General features: G+C 35.3%; 1 protein-coding gene across 1 annotated transcript; it reads left to right on the top strand.

Annotated features, from left to right (window-relative positions):
• Window positions 1-7021, top strand: LOC129263551 (uncharacterized). Its single transcript, XM_064100639.1, has 8 exons — window positions 1-21; window positions 564-720; window positions 1510-1728; window positions 2717-2791; window positions 3464-3766; window positions 4179-4379; window positions 4910-5000; window positions 5979-7021. The coding sequence occupies exons 1-8, from the start codon at window positions 1-3 to the stop codon at window positions 6214-6216; spliced, it is 1305 nt and encodes a 434-aa protein (XP_063956709.1). The 3' UTR covers window positions 6217-7021.
• The last annotated feature ends 9308 nt before the right edge of the window (window positions 7022-16329 follow it).

Raw genomic sequence — 16329 nt, 5'->3', positions numbered from 1 at the left:
ATGGCGTCGGGTGAGAATCAGGTATGCACGGGATGGGCGACTTTTCAAATAGTTTAATGCCTAATCTTCCAATAATTAGATCGTTTACTATCATTTGGTCTACCATCAGTACGTCCACTAACCACGGTATCTAATTGCCTTTGTGTTCAAACACTATTCTGTTTAATAACCAGTTGGTCCAATACCCATTTAGTCCATATACCGTCTGGTCTAATTGACTAAGAGATTTTGGGGCGAAATGGATGGAAACAAAATGGATAATAGACTAAGCGGTAATGAGATGAAATGGTGATTAAACGAAAGGATGGTTGGATCAAATTGTTATTGGATCAAATGGTTGTTAGACGAAATGTTGATGGACGGAAATGCATGATACTAAAATAATAAAGGTAGGACCATTAGATGAGTGGACGAATTGACGATAGTCGAATTTGCAATTTACCATGCCGGACTGTGCAATGATGACTTAGGATTGACAATCCGGGATGATCTGCCTTTCATCCATAAAGGTGTAAACGATGCTTGATTTATATGACAATCATGATAGGGCTATTTTTTTCCAGGCTTTATTGTCTACAAGTCTCGCCAGTTTACTGACATTCTTTGAGGATAACCTTGAGCTGATACAAAGGAGCATGGCTACTGTCAGAGTGGACTGGATACTCTTAACAATACTTCTCGTTCACTGTGGAGACTATTTCGTCAATGGTATCGTAACAGGTAAATGCACTTTTAGTAATATTAACACCGTGTATGTATAAGTCTCTGGTGCTCATAGAGTTAACCTAAAAATCTTATTTTTCTGATAATACAACGTTTATGTGAGCCTATAATAAGATATTTTGGCAATTACTTCCCAGACGCTTCTACAGCGCAGAAAATCTTTTGTCAAAAGCGCTTCACAACAAAGCAGCCTTCGTCGAAATGGGTGAATCAAAACAGCAGTGCCGTAGTTTACAAAAGACTAGGTCCGAATCTTAAGACGAGTTGCTGTTCCGGTCCACCATTTTTTGACCTCTAATCTGCCTATTGTGATTTGATGGGTATTTTGAATATATTCCTAAGGTTGCAGAAAACTTCTGGAAAGCGGATGCTTATCTAGGGAGACTCCGTTAACTCATTCTAACTGCACTGACGTATAAAATAATAGCTTCCTAGATGTTGTCCTATATATAAACTTTTGTATTGTTTGGATTCTTCTTTAAGGATATACGTTACGACATATTTTGTTTTGCTAGTTATGATCCCTTTCGAATGTATGAACTTCCATATGAACTTTTATTAAAACTGTGATTTTCAATGGTTTTTTTTTTCAATTTTCAAATTTTCAATGGAGCCAATAAAGGAATTTGGAAAATAACCGCTTTTGCTTGGAATCGCCCCTCTTTTTTTTCGAGAATCTGCATTTCTATTTGTTTAAGTGTGTAACATTAGAATTAAATGCAACATAGGAATATTTAAATCAATGCCAACAATAGCAATGAATATCTTTGCCCATTTTAATTGCAGATGTGCGTCTTGTTGGCGGTCCATCTCCTGTTAAAGGAACAGTGCAGATAATGCAAGATAATGGCACATGGGAGACAACATGTGGAATACATCTTGACATCAATGACGTCATTGTCATTTGTAAGCAGTTAGGGTATACAGGGGCAAATAGAGCAATATTTAGCACGCCGTATGGACAGGATCCAACACCACCAACGATAGGGCTATTTTGCAATGGAAGTAAGCATAAGAAGATGAATTCATAAACTTTCAAACATTATTTTAAATAGAACAATCAGCATCTTCATTTCTATTTTCTTTCAAGCACCGGATACAGATTTACTCACTGAGAGATTTGTTTTTCAATAGTATCAACAAATATTGTCACGTTGTTTAACCGGTATAATGCTTCGATAAATTCATTTCTCAAGGTACGTGTATACACACTTTCCTTTTAACAGAATTTAATAATATCATCCATATATATATCTTTATTGCCCACGACGAGACCATTATTATTGTCAGTTGAATAATGATCCAATTTGGGGAAGTTATGTTATGTTACATCCACTCTAGCCACAAATGCTTCTTTGTAGTCTTCAAACATTTTCTTCATTTTTACTTTTAAAACATTTCTTCAAGTGTTGCATTGTACCTTCAAATGTGCACGGTGGTACTTTTTTTTCTCCGTATGTCTGATGTGATCCTTCGAAACGAATAGGTTTGATTTTATTGGTCAATACTGATATAAAATACGACGACGCCCATCTATCTATTCTATTTGCATAAAATTGCAAGTACTCTTAGATTAAAATTCACGAAATTTAATCTGTTATATCAGGGATTTTTTTTATGATAACAACATGGAACAATTTGATAAAGATGTCTTTCTTCCTTGCCCGGTTCTTGATAAAAAACAGAGACAAATAAGTCCTATTTACCATTTTCATTAATTCAATGCGTGGATAAAGAGTACACGGAATGATTAAAACTTTGCCGTTGGCATGAGTGGGAAGCCGAATATCGAACCACTGACACATATTGCATCAATGTGGAATTATTTTGTTAAATTGTGTAGTTACAAGTAGGGTCCTTTTAATTGACATTGTCATCGTTTCTCAAATTGATCCTATTTAAGATAGTTTATCAACCCCGAACACATACACACCCATAAAGACTACTATACTTCGAATTTACATTTTCAAGAGCTTTTTTCCCATATTTCCAGGAGAAGACGACTTAGCTGGATGCCAACTGTTTCAGCAACAAAGTTGTTCAATCACTGGAGCAGCTTCGTGTCATGGTAGGCTACAGTCAAAAGAAGACATATAATATATTTTCTAAGACATTCTAATGAATAATTTTCGAACATCTGCACTGACATAACAGCTTTATTAAAGATATGCAATTGGTCTTCACACACCCACGCCATTCTACACTAGTGCTTATTTCATGATTCTGATTTATAAACCGTTGGTGTAAAACTTAAACTTGTCCTGTTTGTTATGTTCACGTCTCAAGGTGAACGCCGACTTGTTTTGTTCTCAATACCATGAATACCGTAGCTTTTACAATCTGGGCTCGGAGGCTTGGTTCTATGGGTCTCGCCATTGGCATTGATAGCAGCTTTGCTGTGGTGAAAAGCAATTCTACATGTAGAACAATCTTGATAATTGACTGTTGACCTGATAAATTTGCCTGACGTTGTCACGTTGTCCCGGAATCAATTATTTGAGTAATGCAATAGTTCGATATCTGTGAAATGATGAAATCTTGTGCTTCTCGATCAATGCAAATAATGGCACATACTGATATTATAACACAAGAAAAGATGTCAGTAGGTTTGAATATTTGTTTTACTTTATCCAGAAGAAAGTGTAGAAAGAAGGAAAATACAAGATACCTCTGATATCAAGAAAATATTATTTAGTTATAAATGTACATTATTTTTGTATTCGTGTTGTTTATTATGCAGGTGTTAATTATCTTGGATGCTATGTCGACAAACCGGGTGACCGAGTTTTTACTGGTGATAGTTTACTTGCTGAGCCACTTATGACCATCTCCTACTGCATCCAGTATTGTAACGCCATAACCGTGATAAACTCATCTGACTATGCATACGCGGGATTTAATAATGGGAATGAATGTTTCTGTGGTGGAGCCAGTGATAACTACACTAGGCATGGGGTAGCATCGGATAGGGAATGTCAATCACCATGCCAAGGAGACCCAACTGAGAGTTGTGGTGGGCAAGGATACATAGCTGTCTTTAGAAGTGAGTATAGGTGCTCGTGAATGTTAAGGTACTGTACTTGAATATAAAGGATATTTAAAACATTAAAATTCATATGAAAAAATAGTGATATATAATTGTCGTAAAAACAGTTTGGAGGCCTTATTCAATTAGAAAAATTCACTGATTTTACGCCTGAATTAGTTTATTAGCTAATTAGTAAATTAGTTTAATTAGTTAATTAGTAATGTAATATTTCGAGAAAAAAAAAGATCTTACAGTTTTGTAGATTATGCCATGTGTAACGCACGTGTCGATTTCCGTCGCGATCGCGCGGTCGACGGCTATAAGAGAATAAGGGGGAGGGGGTAGGGGCTTAATCGGCCCCTGTCTTCTATGGCGTCAAAAATAGTAAAGTCTTTCTAGGATTAATTTTGTATTTGTTACTTTATAGTTGACACCGAAACTAGGGAAACCACACATACTATTGGGATCATCAAATCAACTGAGAAAGTGCTAGAAATGAGCACCGAAATGACCGTGATTACCGATCAACCAACCTCAGAGATGTCCATTAATCCAAACAATGATTTGACGTCTTCACCAACGACTACAACCTTGTCATCAATACTCCCACAATCTGGTTCCAATTCTTGTAAATATATACGATTTGTACCATTTATTATGTTTGCAATATCTAATATGTGTTTATAGACAATTTTCTTAATATAAATAATTTCCCAAGACACGAAAAAGGACGTCGATTTGGTCTTTATATTTTATATGATGATTGATATTTATTTAAGAAAAAAGTCTTCTAAGAAATACGACAAGCTTCTTTGTTTCGGAAGTAACGAATGACATTGAACAAATTTGAGAAAGGTGTTATGATAAAAGTATCGATGTCGACACACTTCAACTTGCTACCACGGCCGCTTGTCTTGCGTGAATAAACCTCCTGCTATATATACGTTAGCTTCAAAGTACCACACGTCTCTTTTTTTATGTTACCCACATTACACATTATTGATACAAAGGTTTATGTTGAATTTATAAGTGAAGGTATGAATTCATATCTAAAAAAAGATAAACAAGATAGCAACAATGATATACCAAATTCAAATGAATTCTAAACAAGTTTGTACCACTTATTTGTACATGTGTGGTCCTTTTTCATTGCCACAGGTATTGCCGTTGGTATAGGCGAAGGCGTTGTCATCATTATTCTAGTAGTAATTGTCATTGCATTGGTACTGAACAACCTCCGAATGCGAAAGTAAGTACCAATAATTATTACTGATATAATGTCTGAAAAAAAATATTGCCGGTGATCATAATACATACAATGCAAAAAATCCGACGTTGATTTAACACCAGCCCGGAATCTATATATGTCCACACCAGAGAAGTATTAAAACAACACCAGTTGGGAATCAAACCGATGCTGTTTTAATACTAATTGGTGTTGTATAAACACCTATCTGGTGTCTAGACCAAAACGAAACTGGTATTGTTTAATACTTTTCTGGTGTGGAAATATATAGATTCCGGGCTGGTGTCTAAATGTTCGCTACCTTTTTTTAAATAAATGTTGCTCTATACGTCGTTTCTTTTACCCCTCGAATTGATACCAGTTTAAAGAATCGGTTTCAATATGGAAAAAATATCATTGAATCAACTTGATGGATTTGACAAATGTCAATCGGCACGTTGATTCCCTCAGTAAGAGGTGCTCGATCCACGTATTCCGTGGACATACGTACATATACGGCGCCAGCTCCCCATTTTGTTATACGATGCTTACGCAGATTGCATGTTCCGAATGTCCAAGCTCTGGTGATTCTAAGTTCTCATCTTCATAGTGAAGATGGCGCCGAGTACGTAACTCCGATAGAAATTAACGTTCGCGTTCCATACAGCTTCATCGTCAGCATCAAGTTTGCCATGATCCATCAGGGTATATATTTCACAAGTTTGAATCCACAGTTCTTCCAACGTAATATTGGGAAATAACACCATCAGTAGAAATCAATAAACCAACTCATCTTTTTAGCAACTTAATCAGAATATATTGAACATCGCCCTTTAAGTTCTTTCATTCGTCCTGACATGTCTATTGCATTTTAATTCTTCTCTCTAAACGTTGGTTCTGTTGTACATAATGATGAAAGTTTCTAACATGGGTCAGAAGACCCAGTGTACTTGCTTATTATTTTCATTTTCATTGTTCTTTCGTATCATTTGTTTCCTATAGGATGATGAAAGAGTCAAACAGCGACCAGAAGACACAACCTTTGGATGTGGTCCGTTCCTCAAGTTCGACCGATAAAGACACAGGTTTTTATCATGATATTCAGGATGTCAGGGAATCAACCTCGTCGCCATCATCTGGCGGAGAGGTTCAGTACTCCTCAAGGATATATGAACAGAAACGCGACAGTGCATTGGATCCCAACGATGGCATTCGGCTGCAACATTCATATATGATGTAACTGAAGCTGTCCATGCATATTTGTACAATATGCCATCATCACCATCACCTGACGGCGAGGTTCATGCAGTAGTCCTCGAATATATACGAACAGAAACGCGACAGTGCATTGGATCCAAACGATAGAATTCAGCTGCAACATTCTTATATGATGTAACTGAAGCTGTCCATGCATATCTATATAATGTGCACTAATGGAAAATGGAAAACAGCCTTCATCTATTGGATAAATTATGGCTAGTTTAGCGGCGTGACTGCTAAAGAATCGATTACCCTTGCAGGCTGTCTTCCGCGAAGAAAGATATGAATGTTCCTATGTCCATGATGTTCGATGCTCGATCAGACTTTGCTTGCTCACACGACTTCATGACATTGAAGTAAAAGAAAACAGAACATTCAATTCGATTCAATTCATTTATTTTCAATCAAAAGATAAGTACAGAAATGTGTTGATACACATACGTAGAATATATAAATGAGTTAAAGAAAAAAAAACAAGGATGGAATTGAGGAATACTTTTAATAAAAAAAAATCAGTTTTTGTCGATACAGTACTCCTATAAGGTAAAGTCAAAGAATTAAAGAGCTAAAACTGTTTTTTAGAGGGGATATGATAAGAATTTGAATACAAAATTCACTATAAATACATAAGTACAGAGTAAGGATTTCGACCAAATGCATTCTTTGGAATTGTTATGTTTTCTAAAATACATTTAGAGGAGGTGAAACAAGAATTGATGAGGGAGGGTAGTTCCAGAAAGATGGATTGTAACATAAACTCTATATTGACCTAACCCACAAGGAATAATAATAATAACGCGCCTCGGAATAGAATATTTCTAGATAGATGGCGCTATATAAATGCCTATTATTATTATCATTAACGTATATGGCCGTTTTATCTATTCATATGTGTAAAAGTCTTATTATAAATGATCAAAATAAGAGCTTAATGTTCGTTGTAAATTTGTTATTCCGTAGTTAACCGACCCTTTTCTATTTCAATTCGATTACGTTAGATTTTTTTTCATATTCAAATTTATACTACATTTATAACTTATACCTTTATAGTATGTACAGGCCTTATAGTTTTAGTTTTGCTCTATTCATGTTTCTGTGTACATAATTTGGTATTAATACAGGGGCCCATTGAAAACCAGTGTCTCTGCTACCATTTTTTAATATAAGTAGAGAGTATATAAATGTCTTGAAGAACAGTGCATATGCCTGGTCCAAGGTTCTGCACCCCGGACTGTAACTGTAAAGCTAATTTTACGGGGATGTTTCATCATGTTTGCCGCCTTTTGGTGAGCTTCATATCATCGACGCCAATACTAATCAAACTTAAAATCAAGAATTACCTAATACCTAGGGGTTGTTGGTGGTGAATGGGAAAATCATCTCTGATATACACAAGCTGGAAGGAGCTCGTTGTGCACTGCCGTACGCATGGTTTATTTCCAATTCGTCTAATGCCCATTGTCCAATTGCCAACTCGATTACTATCATTTGGTCTACCATCGGTTCGTCAACTACCCATATGGTCTAATTGCCAATTTGTCCACTCACCATTTCGTATAATAACCAGTTGGTCCAATAACCATTTAGTCCATATACCATTTTGTCTAATTTAAAAAAAATTAATTGTGCAAAATGAATGAAAATTAAATGGATATTAGACCAAATAGTTATGAGACGAAATGGTGATTAGACGGAATGGCATTGTACTAAATGAAAGTAGACCTTGTGGTGAGTGGACGAATTGGCAATTTACCGCACGCACGACCTTGGGGAAAGGAAAAAGTACTCCAAGTACACAAATAAAAGTATATTGTGCCAGTAGACGACCTTCAACACCAGCGTTCAACACGACCGGCCGGAAATACGTGATATTCTCACCAGCCTGGTTTCAAGTACGGTGTTGTGGCTGGTGTCAAAACCGTACTTGGAATCACCCAATTTAATACGTAGATGTATAATGTTAATGTGTACATAATACTACTATCTTTCAGTTTAAAGGCTATACAGATTGTTCGATGACTACTGTAATGGATTTGTTGGGATATAAAATAACGAATTACAGTTAATATCAATATGCGCGCAAGCGAAAAGAGTGAGAACATTTTGAGAGCTGGAAAACAGAATGATGACTCCTATACCACCAAAAATGTCTGGCATTATTTTTTTGTTCAATGAACCTGACGCTATTTGTAGTACAATAGCCCACAAATTCCATGAGGTTACTTTTTCAGCTAAGCTAGCCTAATTTTTTTTTTTTGGGGGGGGGTCCTTTTCATGGCCCTCTAAGTCACACATATCACCAACGACCAGCCAGACGCTCATTTCATTACTAAGGAGCATACATACTATATTGCTATAAAGATTAAAAAATGATAACCACTTCACCTAGGCTAACCCCGCTGGTTCCCGGACTGCAGCTCACCAAGGGAGGAAATGGCATCGACATGGAAGTTGACCGCCGTGGTATTGCGTCTTTCATTGAGGCGTCGCGAGAGGGATTGACTCCGCATCCGCCCTCTCCTGTAACCGTGTCCCCATTGTGAACGCCTCTTTGGTAAACTCTCTCCAATTAAGATGGGAATGGAGGGCCTGGTACATTCATTCTCCCGAGCATCACTGCTCGTTGGGTGTTCATGGTCAAAGGCAGATTATGCCCTTACAACCAGCGTCTCCGTCTGTCAACGTTTCTTTACGCATTCGAACAGTAGATTATCCTTTCCTTTCCCTTCTGGACTGTCCTACTGGACTTGGTAGGTTGCACCGCTGAGCTTGATATACGTGATGTGAGAGCATTGTTGCGGTAGATTTTTTAGTTGTCAGCTACTTGGTTGGTGGATGATGTGCTTCTATCAGGAAGTTGAAATTGGTCATCACTCACTGTTGCCTAGCAGTGAGTGGCCACCTAGCCATAAAAAAAACAAAAAAAAAACACTCTTGCACGTGATGACTTGTTCAATAGTGTTTGTTGCGATCGATGCAAGAGCTTAATTTATATCTGGAAAAAGAATTTTGTCAATAGAGGAGTTAGTATCTAAAAACGTTTATGCAAATTCTATGAAATGTAACTTCGCAATACCTGATGTTTTCGAAAGGTTAAAAAACAAATATAGTTTTTCTTATGAAAAGATTGAACACATTTTTATGAGACCAAGACAATGTACTCTGAACAGTAGATTAAGAGAGTTTCAGTTTAAAATGTTACACGGCATTGCTTATACAAATCATCACTTGTTCCGTTTTAAAATCTCACAGAATAATCTTATTGTTATTGTAAAAAAGAGGAGGAAACATATCGCCATCTATTTTTGGAATGTGAATACGCTTGTCTGATTTGGGATAATTGTAAGGAGATGTTTGGTTTTATTTCGACGGGCAATTTAAGCTGGGAGGAAATTATTGTAGGTGTAGAATTAAAGGACGAAGGAAAGGAACGTTTAGTCAATCATTTTCTAATCTTTGTTAAATTTTTGATCTTCAAAGGGAGGGAAAAGGGTGCACTTATAACCATGGATGAAATTAAAAGGAAATTTAAAGAAGAAGAATGGGAAGAAAGAAGGCTGGCGCTAGGTAGAGGTAAGATGTCTCTGCATTTAAGGAAATGGGAAATCTGAATTAAAAGAATATATAGGGAGATTGAGGCAAAGGTATATATACAACGAGTGACAAAACCAAAAAAAAATACAAAAATACATAAATACGGAGAATTGTATTCCCTTCCATGTAGAGTATAGGCACAAAAAGGGGAGGGTGCTCCTAACCTGGGGACGGGGGGGGGTTGGGAGGTAGAACAACACTTTTTATCTTTTTTTTCTCTCTTATCATTCATACATCTTGTTAATATTTCATTTTGTAATTGCTGAAACGCATTAGTATTAATTTCTAGTATCTTTGAAGTTTGATGTATAGTTTGTATAATTATATTTGTTATGGATTTATTGTATAATTTATAATCATGTTTCAAATAGTTTGTACAACTTGCTTATGGAATGTAAATGTTTATTTTGATTTGAGAGAATACAATAAAACATCCTTTAAAAAAAAGAGCATGGATTGAACGAAAAGAAAGTGTCAAAATAAACTAAATTAACGTGATATGTATGGTTTGCATGATACGTATTAGATTTTTCCAAATAATTTGAACATTGAATAATGATTAACAGAAACAACTGCACAAAATATTACTGGATCAGACAATATGATTGTTAGGAAAGAAATTAAAATGAAATTCTTTACCACTTATTATACACGCTGCCTTCTCTATAGCGTTAAAGTTTATCGAATCGACACTACATCTAACATGGATTATTGGTGGATCGCTGGCAATTAAATTCTTGGGTCACAGTCACCTATCAAGATAAACCGTGTCGTATGAGGCGCCGATTGTACCAATATTACATAGAACAACTATTTGTTATATAATCATTATTTATTAAATAATAACTATTATTTATATATAATTTAAATTTTATTTGTAAATAATTACTATTATATAAAATAACATTTCTAATTATTTATCTATAATGCCAAGTAATACTTCATTATTTGTAAATAATAACAGTTCGACATTCCATTATTTATAAATAATGATTATTTGTTTTTCATTATTTATAAATAATGATTATTTGTTTTTCATTATTTATAAATAATGATTCTTTGTTTTTCATTATTTATAAATAATGATTCTTTGTTTTTCATTATTTATAAATAATGATTATTTGTTTTTCATTATTCATAAATAATGATTATTTGTTTTTCATTATCTATTAAAAATAATTAATTATTTTTGATTATTTATAAATAATCATTATTTTTTTTTTATTATTTACAAATAATGATTTTTGTTTTTTATTATTTATAAATAATGACACTACATACTCCATTATTTATAAATAATTGCAATTAGTTTTTCCATTATTTATAATAAGTTTGTCAAGTTTTCTATTATTTATAAATAATAATTATTTATTAACAATGCCATAGTGCACATTTTTTTATCTATAAATAATTTGTTGAGTTTCCCATTATTTATGAATAATGATTATTTGTTAAATAATGAATGAATAATATTCATTTATGTACAAATAACCATTATCTATAAATAATGGAAAAATCGAACATTAAATAATGATTATTTATAAATAATGAGAATAATGGCGCACTCGAAAAAATTGTTTATAAATAATGAAGTAGACGTTTTCATTATTTAACAAATAATCATTATTTATAAATAATGGGAAACTCAACAAATTATTTATAAATAAGGAAATGTGCACTACGGCATTGTTAATAAATAATTATTATTTATAAATAATAGAAAACTTGACAAACTTATTTATGAATAATGGTAAAACGAATTGCAATTATTCATAAATAATGAAGTATGTAGTGTCATTATTCATAAATAATGAAAAACAAAAATCATTTTTTATCAATAATGAAAAACAAATAATCATTATTTATAAATAATAAAAAACAAATAATCATTATTCATAAATAATGAAAATCAAATAATCATTTTTTATTAATAATGAAAAACAAATAATCATTACTTATAAATAATGGAATGTCGAACTATTATTATTTACAAATAATGAAGTATTACTTGGAATTATATATAAATAATTAGAAATGTTATTTTATATAATATTAATTATTTACAAATAAAATGTAAATTTTATATAAATAATAGTTATTATTTAATAAATAATGATTATATAACAAATAATTGTTCTATATAATATTGGTACAATCGGCGCCTCATAGTGTCGCATGTGTTGATCTACACAGCTGAAATTCGTCTCGAGTTTTTTTCCCTCTATTTTGTTCTGGCTACACAAACGGAAAGCTATCTTGTACACAATGATGACATATGCCCCGTGAGCTTTATGCTTTACTTTCCCCCAAAATGGGGGATTAGAATTAAAATCATTATTACACTGTTAGAAAATTATACCGAGATGTGTTGATTACTACGTTATATTTATTCTCAAATCCTGAATCCATTAGAGACCTATATTTTGATGAAAATTTTGTTTTAATGGGAAAATCAGGAATTCATTTTTGGGCATAGGTTTCCTGAACAGGGTGTAAGCAATAACAAAAATCTACAGGCGACCTCATTGGCTGTTGCTTCCATATTACATATAGACGCTCTCGAGTTCTGCGACGACGCCCATGTGGCTCTCGACAGTTGCACAAAAAATCATAGTAGCAACAAGAAGTTTGCACACGAACCGCAGATCTAACGTCCCCGTTCGGGTTGCGAAAAGTCCATGTCACACAATTTGTGTTGCAGGACAACTTTAACGACGGGACCAAACGTCTCTTCCAAAATCAACTGGCGTTACAGAGGTCCGTTTGCGTCGTTCTGTGAAGACTCAATACCGAGTTTTCGCAAACCTCGGGGACGCGTCATTAGGGTCCAGTAACACAAAGGTTAACGATAAATCATACAGTCGATTTTTAAGATTGACTGTACAGTACAGTCAATAGAATCAAACGTAGAAAACTGTTCAAAAATCATTGCTAAACTTTGTGTTACAGGCCCCATAGATCTGCTTTTTGTGTGCAAAGTTATTTCATGCGACACTATGCATGCCATGTACTCTGGCAGCTGGCTGGAGACGTGCGAAACGTAGATTATGACATGGATAAGAACGTGGTTTTTCAAACAAATCGAGTACATATCGAGTGAGGAAAAACGTACACAATTATTACAGTCCATCGAATCGATGTTGCATCTCATGTGGATTGTTGGTTGATCGCTGGTATTTGATTCCATGGGTAAGATTACCAATCCAGCTAAACCATTTCGCATGCGGTGGTGTGTACACAGCATGTGCAATAGGCCTACCGTCTGAAAACCATCCGAATTTGCGTGTTTTTTTTTCTTTTGCTTGCTCCTCCTACACAAATGGTAAGCCATTTCGCACACAACGTGATGGGCATTATATTTTACTTTCCCCCGAAATGGGGGATTAGATTCAAATTCATGAGGGACCACTTCCATTGACGAGCCGATACCAGGCGCGACCATGGGGTTTCAAAATGCACCCTAAACAAGGGAAGCAAGTCTTTTCCAGATTATGAAAATGCATCCCTTAAGGACGTTCCACAGTTATGTTTGTGCGCATTATGTTCTGCACATAGTTTACACTCTGCGTGCTGACGTCACAATGGATGAACAGGTGATTAACTAGCTGCGGGTATGAGCTGATTTTTCTTATCTTCTGCACTTTAACTGCAGATCCGATGCGTTATTTCATGAAGCTAAAACATGGAATTATTCCATGGACCATTAAAAAAAATTCTTTACAATTTCAAAATACTTTACTCTGCAGTACTGCCAAGAATCACGAATATTATCCCGAGTTTGAATAAATGGTAAAGTGGTTTTGATTTTTTCTTTACATAGATACAAAGCATTCGGCGCATTTTTGGTGTTTGAAAAGCACATTTGCTCTAATAAAATTGCTGATAGTTTAAAAACAAGCACATGAACCCCTATTTTTTAATGTTTGTACCTCTTAGGTATACCTTTTTCTACAACTCTGCAAATTTTGGTAAAAATGACATGGATTTTGAATAAAGTGCAGCATTTATTGTACTTTTGTAGTTTGTTACTGAAATTTCACATTTTTTTAGATTGGGATTTTGTTATCTTTTACGCCATTTTTAAGAATTCACATTGCTGTTAGACTTAAAATTGCAAACAAATAGCACTATAAATTAATTCTCCATTCTGACGATACAATTATCAACTCACTTGCGAAATTTGATGACTTTTTCATGTATTTTGACTGAGTAATAGAGGTTTAAACTCATTGTAGTAATCTTGGGCGGTCTAAAAATGCCAAATTCTTTTGAATGCGCAATTCTTAAGAACATTAATTTGGTTGAACTTTGAAGCTCTATAGCAAAAAATCAAGCACATGGACCTATGTTAATTTTTGCATATTTCGAACATTAAGGTTCTAAAGTATCTATGTGCAAAGTTTGGTGAAAATGACATGGATTTCACTTTAACTGTGGAACGTCCTTAACAAGTATTTGGCGAGTGAAACCCTACCCTTAACAAGTATTTGAAAAATATCCCTTTTTGTCAAAAACATCGTTTTTGACACCCTTATAACATTACATAGGCCTATACGTAACGTACGTGCTTACTCTTTCCCTTTTTACGCGTGGTCGCGCCTGGTCAATGGAAGTGCCCCTGGGCGGCCCTTCGAGCTCAAGGGAGGAACCAAATGTGGCTCTGGAAACTCGTCCTAAATCGGATGTATCGCTGTTACCAGAGTGCCAGCCAGAATTTTGCACACGAAACGCACATTGAATGTTTCCGTTGCGGATGCATAACGTAAAAAACACACTCTTATGTCACACAACTTGCATTGCATGACAGTGTTTTACGACGGGCCCAAAAGTCTCTTCCAAAATCAATATACCGTCCTAAAGTCAGTTCGCGTTGCACAGCGAAAAGTGGGGAATATTGTGAAGGCACGACGTAGGCCCAATTGGTACAACTCAACCATTGAGGATTCGTGTCGTTTACGCCGTCGCTGTGAGAGAAAATGAAGGAAAAATAATTTAGACTGATGGGACACCCGGGCTCAGTAACACAAAGCATAACGATTGATCGTACGTTTGACTTTTACGATTGATTGTACATTGTAGTCAATGCAATCAATCGTGAAAATTTGTTATACGATCATTGCTTAGCTTTGTGTTACGGGCTCCTGGACTGCTCTTCATGCTGTGCAACTGGAGATCAAAATATGTATCACAATCACAATGGCAAAACATGAATATTTCACCGATGTTTTAGCTGATTGTACTACCTAAAACTGCCTTTCATGTTCTCAGCAAGTTGCTGAACACTATAAATGAAACAATTCTACCAGTACATGATCTTCCAGAAGAATTAGGAGATAGATTTCCAAAGTTCTTCTCTGACAAGGTGTTGAATATTCAGAGTGAACTTGATAGTAATGATCCTGATACAAATCCAGACCTGGGTCCCGTAACACAAAGGTTAGCAATTGATCGCTGATTTCAAAGAACAATTCTGATTGGTTCATTGTCAGTCTACTTAATTTCGCATGCAACGATGATCTAAATTGGTCGTATCTGATACAAATCCAGACCTGGGAAGCGTTTCATGAAAGGACTTGTCGGACGTTTTATCTGACAAGTTTTGTTTTATCCGACAGTTACCATAGTAACTGTGCTTTCCAGCCAATCAGAATCAAGGAAAGTTGTCAGATCTGACAACTTGTCGGACATAAATGTTGATGAAACGCTCCCCTGATGACACCATCTTGTGGTATTCAGATAGTAGCTCTATCACTTTCTTGATTTTGCTGAAGTAAGTGAGAAGAAAGTGAGGTATAATCATAAGAGTTCCTCTTCAAAAAGTTGTTCTCTTATTACCAACGTGGCTAGGGAAACATCTTAGTGTTGTATTTCATGAACTTGTGCGCCTTATTAACTTTGAATTGACCAGTGGTGTGTTTCCTACAGATACGAAAGAAGCGATAATGTTGACAGTCATCAAGAAGGCATCATTAGATAATAATGCCTTGCAGAGTTCTCGCCCGGCTTCGAACATAAAATTTAGGTCGAGGATCATTGAGCGGGTTATGCGTAGACAATAAACTGAGCACATTCAGGACAATGGTCTTGTTGCTGAGCCTCTACAGACAGCATACGAGGAACATCACAGCACGGAAACAGCACTATTTAAAATTCAGACTGACATACTTCAGGCTATTGACAAGCAGAATGAGACAATGATGGTCCTGCTTAACTCAACAGCTGCCTATGACACAGTTGACCACTCAAATCTGCTGAATCGTCTCCAACTGTCGGGTTGGAAGGATTGCCCTAGAAATTCTTAAATCTTTTTTAGAGGACAGTGTACTTGTGTCTGGTCGGTTCCAGACCACATATATTGCAATATGGCGTTCTTAAAGGTTCCGTCATCTGACCGCTGTTGTCGATCGGATGTATTTTTCGTTCTCATGATGTTTCCTTCCAAATGTATGCAGATAACATTCAGATATACACAATGATTGCTCCAAATGTTGGTTATGCT

This window comes from Lytechinus pictus, chromosome 6 (assembly GCF_037042905.1).
Source record: "Lytechinus pictus isolate F3 Inbred chromosome 6, Lp3.0, whole genome shotgun sequence".
NCBI classification, from domain to species: domain Eukaryota; kingdom Metazoa; phylum Echinodermata; class Echinoidea; order Temnopleuroida; family Toxopneustidae; genus Lytechinus; species Lytechinus pictus.
Note: the sequence above shows the minus strand (reverse complement) of the source record. Positions and strands in the feature narration are given on the sequence as shown.

Coding starts and splice junctions, on each gene's coding strand:
- LOC129263551 (XM_064100639.1), top strand. CDS start 1: ATGGCGTCGGGTGAGAATCAG. Junction 22..563: donor TGGCGTCGGGTGAGAATCAG/GTATGCACGGGA, acceptor ATTTTTTTCCAG/GCTTTATTGTCTACAAGTCT. Junction 5,001..5,978: donor AACAACCTCCGAATGCGAAA/GTAAGTACCAAT, acceptor TGTTTCCTATAG/GATGATGAAAGAGTCAAACA.